Source organism: Pangasianodon hypophthalmus, chromosome 22 (assembly GCF_027358585.1).
Source record: "Pangasianodon hypophthalmus isolate fPanHyp1 chromosome 22, fPanHyp1.pri, whole genome shotgun sequence".
Lineage (NCBI taxonomy): Eukaryota > Metazoa > Chordata > Actinopteri > Siluriformes > Pangasiidae > Pangasianodon > Pangasianodon hypophthalmus.
In genome coordinates, this window is record NC_069731.1 from 9,035,429 (window position 1) to 9,043,728 (window position 8,300).

Here is an 8,300-nt window from a genome sequence, read left to right on the forward strand (position 1 = left end):
AATCAAGTAACTTTTGAACTGGTTTATTTCTGTAAATTCAGTTATTATTTTGTCTTGTGGACTATATGTAACCATCTGTTATGTGAAATAACTTATTCAGGGCAGTACTAAATAAAAAACAAAATGCAATTTTTATGATCCCTCTTATTTTATTAACATTTTGCAGATTCAGCAAGGTGTATGTAAACTTATGACCCCAAACTTGTGTGTGTGTAGGAATCTACCTCTGAGGAGCGTGGAGTAACACATTTCCATTTCACAGCATGGCCTGATCATGGAGTTCCTAAAGGAACAGAAGAGTTGATTCAGTTCCGTTGGATTGTTCGTCAGCACATCGAGACCTTCCCGTTTAGTGGACCTACCGTGGTACATTGCAGGTAAACAAATCACATTACTTGATATGTACACTGCATGTATGCGCTTCATCACAGTAGTTCAATTCAGCTAAACACATTACAAACCCAGTCACTCAGAAGTAATAACATGCATCTTTTTCCACTTCACAATCTATTAAAAAACCTCCTAAAGTTTTACTACTTATTTTTGTACGTCTCTCTGCAGTGCTGGAGTGGGTAGGACAGGTACTCTAATTGCCCTTGATTTGTTACTGCAGCAGATGGACAAAGAGGAAGTGGTCAGCATTGCTGACTGTGTACGTTGCATGAGGCTTTCCCGGCCTCTCATGGTACAGACTCAGGTAGGGGTCATTATAAGGACAGCACAGTAAAGGACCATTATGAGTATCCACAAGGGCCTGAGAAACTGTTAAGGGCATAATACTGCTCAGGAAAGCTCAACTCCTGAAGCAAGTTATAATTACCTGATGAATTAAGTGTGTTAGGTGTGTGTGAATTACGTGCAAGCAGAGAAACACAAACCTTAAAGGGGCAGCATTACAAAGTTGTTTTTATCACATCAGAACCCCATGCATGTTTGACTTGCCACATTATGAAAACCACACTCAAAAACCACGATGAGCTATCAGTTGTAACACAATGCTATCATTATTCATTTAATTCATTATTTGTCTTTGCAAACAATATTATTACACTAATAGACTTTTTTTTATTTTCTTCCATATTTATTTAATGTGCACATATAAAGGGTTTTATGATTAAAATTGCGTTGTAAACGTTTTGTTAAAGATTCTTTCTTTGTTAAAGTTCAACATGTCACTTATAAATAGGAATTTATCAAGGCTAGATTAAAGAAATGTATGTGATGATATTAGTTAAACATTATAAAACTCCATTTTCTGCCATGTAAGAAAAGTGTAGCCCTGAAGCCAAACTCCATCTGACAAGTGATGCCACTGTGCGTTAAACCAATGACTGTAAAGGTGGACATCGTAACGGGTTCAAAAGTGAGGCCATAATGTCTCTGAAGCCCTCTAGTGGCTGGCTGCAATGCAATTTTTAACCCCGCCCATTCTCATGTTAATTAATGGGAAAGGACCCAAACTTACATTTCAATCTGTACGAATCATTAATCATTACTTTTGCGAAGTGTTCTGTTCTTCTGTCCTTTTTAAACAAACTCCACCAACAGAATGAGCAGAGCATAAAAATTGTTCATAGCAATTTTTGAATCATTATTTTTATACAGACAAAAATGTGCACTGTTTTGCATTTTTTATGGTTCAGAAATAAAAAAGGAGTCTTTTCAGGCATTTTCTTCATTCAAATTTTGTTCAAAATATTCTGAGAATCGAACTGAATCGAATTGTGAAGTCTGTATTGTAAACTGAAACGAATTGTGACTAGAATGTATCGTTACACCCTTAGTGAAAGTGAAGCAGAAGTTCTGCAAATAGTTTTGTCTATGCTCAATTCACTCACACACTCAGGTCGGCAGTCCTTGTACTCTCTATTAATGATACGGTTTAACCATCATACATACATTGTGAATGTGAAACAGCCTAGTGGTTTCCCTTCTTTGAATGCTGCCAGGTCAACCATTCAACCTTAGGCAACCTTAGGCAACCTTAGGAACCCCAGATTTGGCTACAGGTGTGTTTCCACATCATCTTGCCACCAGCATATGCAGGGTGGACAGCCAAAACATGCAGACCTCCTACTCTTCTTGCTGAAGTGTCTGCTAGTAGAATGCAAATTCAGAGAACCATTTCAATTCAACATCCTGTATGAGCTCGTACGAGGAGGATGGCAGTGATTCTAACACAAGCATCCAGATATAGCAGTATTCTTATGAATCTTGCTATCAGAGGCTACAAGGCCACCTGAATGCATCTTATGAATATCCTTGGTGCTAGACAGAGGCCAGTGGGTAGAACTTTGAATTGGATTGCCTGCCCTTGCAAGGCAAACCTAATTTTTTCTTGTCTTTGTCCAAGAGGAAAAGAGGGGAAGTTTGTACCTTTGTCTACGAGGGAAAGAGGGCAAATCTGACTGGATCTAAAATCAATGTGGTCAGTCCTGAAAAGGAACTGAAGCTTGTTTCCCTATCGACAGGACCCACTGGTCTGATGTGGTTGCTCCCGAGTGAGCAATATTTTCGGCTGCCACCTATCCATCATGGCTGGGTTCCATGGGATTCTTTAGCAGTGGCGCGAGTGCCATGGGGCATATTCTGTAGGCCTGCCCGCAGCTCAAGGTGGGAGCACTCAGACGCCTGCTGCAAATCTGCAACTACCTCAGCTATTACACATACAACTGCACATATCTGCATTTTATTCCAAACACATTTCATACTTTTTCCACTATCTTTGATATTTTTTATATTATATTTTTATATTTTTCTTTTTCGACTTCTATGTAATTAAATTCTGTTTATATGTAAAAAAATTTTTATGTCACCAGACAGTCGTAAAAAATATTTCACTGCACGCTGTTCTGTGTATGGTTATATGTGTGACCAATAAAATTTGAATTGGAATTTGAATTTGAATCTGAGGGTGAAACTCTGACAGTTTATTGTTTGCACAGGGATGACAAGGCGTGCGCAGCTGATTACTTGATGAGTTACATTAGCGACTTAGTGGTACCACATGTTCACCCTAACTAGTTTTGCTTGAATCTTGATTTTGAAAACTGTATTCTCCTTTCTAGGGCTCCTTTGGTCACAGGCCCAAAGAGTGACCCTGGGATATAAGGCAATTTCCATATGGTTGTCTTGCATTCCCTGGTAGATTTGACTGCACTACCATATCTGGTGCCAGCCCAGAACCAGGTTGTTGGACAGCCACCCTGTGTTCTGGGCCAAGTGTCTCACCGTCAGGAGTGCAGTGTCAATCACCTTCATAACAGAAGCAACAGATCTAATGCAGGCACCAAAATTCCCAGCATGTTGCTGGTGTGTGCCATGTGCATGGCAATGTTGAAAGTATTTGTCAAAATGTTATCTGTGCATCAGCACTCAGTGCTTGGGCAGCGTGCATCTGGGCATTGCGCCTCATCTTGTGAAATCACTAGGGATGCAATACAAGTATCAATGGCCAGTATGCAGCCTAGTTTGACCTGCTCTTCACCAGTCATGCTCTTTAAAACACTCTCAATGTAGCTCCTGCACCTAGGCAATGCAAAAACCTTTGCATTGAGTGCTGTGAGTAACACATCCATATCCAGGCCAATATGGGCCAACACCACTGAGGTGGCTATTATGGCCTGTTTAGAACATGTTCCATTAGCCTGCAAGCTGGGATAATGTAAATCAGATACATTCCAGGATATTGCTGGAGTTGACAATGACACCTGTGTTTTCCTGGCGGACAAGAAGCATCGTACAGTCTTGGCTACAGATAAAGCATCTTCTCTACAGATGTGGACCAGGAGGAAGAGTCGCCTCCGACCCTCTGTACAGCATTCTGCCAAAGGCCACAAATCCTAGCTACATGTGGCTTCCACTCCAATATCACTGATTTAAACTGAGCCAATGCTAGGTCATCCATCCACCTTGAAATAGACTCCATCATTATCATCCATCATCCATGAATGTTTACAGTCAGCAGCCTTCTGAGGCTGTGCTGTTTAGGTCAGATTTTACTAAATATTTGAGTCTAAATCTGCCAAAAATGCACACTCTCAGCATCATTCTGCACACGAAAAGTTCCTTTTTATATCTTTAACAAAACTGTAATTCAGCCTTCCTGATAATTACAATAATTGCTGGGGTTGAGCTACTCACCATGACCATGCTAACACTGCACAAAAAATGTATCAAAGGTGTATGCAAATTGCTAAAAATGCTAGTCCATGCAGTCTCAACCATGGTCTCTCAGGCACAAAGAGTATAAGTGAGCAGTCATTTCAGTTTCTGTTGCATATTCCTAAATAAAAACAAAGACATGGAGACCCCTATTTACTGAAGCAGAATTATCTCTTTTTCTCTCCCACAGTCTCAGTATGTGTTCCTGCACCAGTGCATCATGGATTCTCTGCTGCCCAAAGAGGACTCCATTCCTGAGCCTATATATGAAAATTCTGATATGATCTACACTAATGCACTGGTTCTAAGAGAGTATAAGGCAGACAACCCAGGAGTCTAAACACACACACAGGCTCTCATAGCATTGCCTGCCAAAACAGTACAACAATACCACATCATTGCTCTTGTAATAATAATTTATATTTCCAGCAGATACCCAAAGGAATACGAGCCAATTCCACCCACTTCTGCAACATATTGGTTGGGATTCCACGCCAGTGCACACTGTAGACCTGGGTTCTTTGCCAGTCCACTCCAGAAATACATATTGATCTACTTTTTTTCTAAATATTAAACTGTATTTTCATTCAAATGAAAATACAGATTTTAAATCAAATATTAATATCTGCATTTTCATTCAAATGTAATTTCATTTAATGGAGAATTCAAAAGTTTTAGTATGCTTAATTATGTTGGCTTGACAGAGCCAACATACTGTTCTCCATAATCATCATCATATTATTATTCTATTTAAAAAATTTGTATTGTTTTCATGGGTCGCAATTTTTGATGTAGAAACAAGAAATTCAGCACAGAATTAGATCCCATATGGGAATGAGGTACTTGTGCTTTTGGTAAAGGTTGGAATTATAGTTGCCGCATAGCAACACTCCAAATCCAAAATGGATCATTTGTCCACAGGGAAGACTTTATGCAGGCCAAACCATAGGAGCTACAGACATGAAACTCGATCATTATGTAGCAACCACTTGGAATATCATAACAACCAACTGGAATAGCAAAGTAACAACTTAGCAACACCCTTGAAATTACCTTTAATAATAAATCAACCATGTCAACTGGGATATCATAGCAACCACCTAGCATCATCCTAGCACCCACCTGGGATAGTATAGCAGCTCCTTAGCAACACCCTAGCAACCAATTGGGTTTGCATAGCAATCATCTAGCAAGGCCATAGCAACCAAGGGTTGCTGGGCTAGCATAGCAATGTTTTAACAATTTGGCATTTGAAAACTTTAATGCTTTAATCTTTAAACATGTTCTGTCCTTTTAATGTTTCAACATTTTAAAAGTTTGAAACTGAGCTTTAAACATAATTTTGACCATTATAAGCTTTTAGCCTTTTAACCTTTACTCGTTTAACTGTTAAACTTAACATTTAAAAATCAGTAACAACACATTTAACTCTGTCAAGCCACCATCAAAGCTTATCCATGAACTTTAATCTTCTAGTTCCTGATGTATGATTAATCTGATTGTGAAATATAGATCTGATTTACAGCTGAATAACTTGGATCATAATAAAGTGTCTCACATACATTAGCACCAGATCATACTGGCACAAGGTTTCTTCTGCACATGATTATTGGGCAAAAATTAAATGTAAGTAATTTCCCTCCCAACCCAAATGAGGTTGATTGACAAAGGCAAGTTTTATGTTGGAACATCAAGCCTAATGTGGGTAAAAAGCAAGCAAGACTTCTAACTACCAAATTAGCATAATTCAAACAACATTCCTAAATCATCATGCACTATTTGGGGTGAGGGAGAAATTATGTAACTTTCATTATTGCTCATTGCTCAATCAAAAAGGAGACATAATGCAACATTATGCAATGTTTTTATTATAAAAACAAGGAAACAGCAAGTATAAGAAATTTAATATAACAAAATTGACCTTTTTTATTCAAAGAAAATAAAAGCAGCTGTGAGTTAAAGGCTTTTCACTGTTCCTGGTTAAATGTGTTCCAATGTATTTTTTTCTTATTTATTTACTTACTTACTTATTTAGTTTTAATTATTATTCAGCTTACTGAACTAGATTAAGATAGATAAGCCTGTGTTAGCAGATTTGTAAACAACAATCACCAGTATCTTTTGGGACATTCAAAGGAGAGAAATTTTCTAATAATGTAGCACCTGGGTTGGTTTTTGAGCCCAGAGTACTGTGAGACAGGTGTTCCTGTGGTGACTGCACTGAGTTGTAGTTTCTCTGGGTTCTGCCAACACTGAGACTTTTTCAAGTCAATTAAAAGTGCATGTTAATAAACTGAATCAATAGAGAGCCTCTTTCTATTGTACAATAATTTTAAAGACTATATCAAGTTGTTGTTCCTCTTTTGGCTGCCCCCATTAGGGGTCACCAAAGCAGATCATTGGTAGGTGTATTTGATTTTGCACAGTTTTTATGCTGGATGCCCGTCCTGACGCAGCCCTCCCCAGTTTTGGGACCTGCCCCGAGAGCACACTGTTGCACACAACCCCAGTTACTGGGTTGGTTCCCTGGCAGAGAATAAAATGCAGGTCACAGCAGTGAGAGTGCTGTGGCCTAACCACTAGTCCTCCAGGGACCCTAAAGACTATATTAAGTAAATAAACTGTATAATGTGTAAACATATACAAATGAGTTTTGAAAGGATTACTACAAAAAAAATGTAATATTACAGGTGAAGTGGATGTTGCTGGACATATGATATTTTGAGAACAAATCAAAGGATTAATTGTCTTCAAATTCTGCTTTAAATAAAGGCAAGCATTAACACAATAAGCACAATAATATTAATGAAAATGCTTACTGTATCTGTCAGTGCAGCAGCCCCTTGGTGGTTTTACACTTATTAAAATAGATTTTTATGCAAATACAAGTATAATATTGCTCATCACTCAGAAAGTACACTAAGATTTATATTGAGTAATTCTGACTGTATTCACATTACAGGAGTATTCCAGGAAGCTAGCTAACTTTATAAGCCAGGCTTCTTTCAACAAGCCTTCATAAAGCAAGCTAATTGTTACTGTGACAAGTAATTATGGCAACATATATGTAAGTAAGTAAAGCTTTATTTATATAGCACCTTTTAAAAAGTGTTTACAAAGAGACAGCGTGTCTGGGGACTGGGGAACCAGTTTTTTCTTTTTTCTCTCTCCTCTTTCACCCTCTTACTGTCTCTACTGCTCGCTCCTTCTCTCTCCCATCTTTCTCCTCTCATTTCTCCTCTCACTCACAGGATGCGGGACCAGCTGGTCTTTGTTTTTAAGGGAACACCATAGTTATTACATAGTTATTAGGGGATGTGAGAAGCTGGTAAGATGACACGGATTCCATGAAGGTCACCGTGGTATTAGAAGTGAGATAGTACCTGGTGAAAGTTCTCATCACTTTTAGGGCATACTGAAATTTCAAAAAAGGCACAATAGTGATCACATTATAGCAACATTTATCATCTAATATTTACCTGTGGGTGGCTGATATAAGCCATAAGAGATCACCAGATCCAGTGTGTGACCATGTTTGTGCGAGGGCCAGTAACATGCTGCATAAGGCCAAATAAGTTTAATAACTCTATAAAATTGACAGTCAATGGATCAGAGATTACATCCATATGGATATTAAAATCCAAGTATTGCAAATGACAGGAATGTTCTGAAAAGTAGCATGGTTACCTGCATGTCAGACACATTCACTATCAAAGACCGCTAAGAGTGGTAGGAGAGGGAGTAGGGTTCAGCTGCTTTACGTTGGGGGTGCCAATCAGCCTGTTGCTGTTGTTGTTGGTGTTGTTTAAAGCCATCAATGGTGGATGAGAGATGCTATAGATTAGGTTGAAGGTGAGCATACAAGTCCCAGAGATGTTTAGATGAAACCCATCTGCTTTAAATAGATGTTCATTCCCAGAACAAGCTGAAGTTGTCCCTGAAGTGCACACCTCGAGCAGTGCATATGGAGGCTAGCCAAGTGTTTGGTCATTGGTGATTTTATCCATTTTGGGGTTTTACCTTGGGATCTGGGGAATATTTTCCATGATATCATGTACAGTACCCCTGGGAAAATGAAGTTTTAATCCTTTTGTTTCTGACATCCCTGATTATTGAGTCTCCAACAACTATGGTGG

The 8,300-nt window shown here is 38.7% G+C and overlaps 1 protein-coding gene across 4 annotated transcripts in view; it reads left to right on the forward strand.

Annotated features, from left to right (window-relative positions):
- ptprh (protein tyrosine phosphatase receptor type H) overlaps window positions 1-6,564 on the forward strand; it is a 52,760-nt gene extending 46,196 nt beyond the window's left edge. For 3 of the 4 annotated variants that reach the window (XM_034297944.2, XM_034297945.2, XM_053227996.1), the window contains 3 exons: window positions 217-377; window positions 562-697; window positions 4,355-6,564. In XM_034297944.2, the coding sequence (XP_034153835.1) occupies window positions 217-377; window positions 562-697; window positions 4,355-4,504 (447 nt within the window). In that variant the 3' untranslated portion in view covers window positions 4,505-6,564. The other variant, XM_053227995.1, reaches the window with a different exon arrangement.
- Window positions 6,565-8,300: the final 1,736 nt, after the last annotated feature.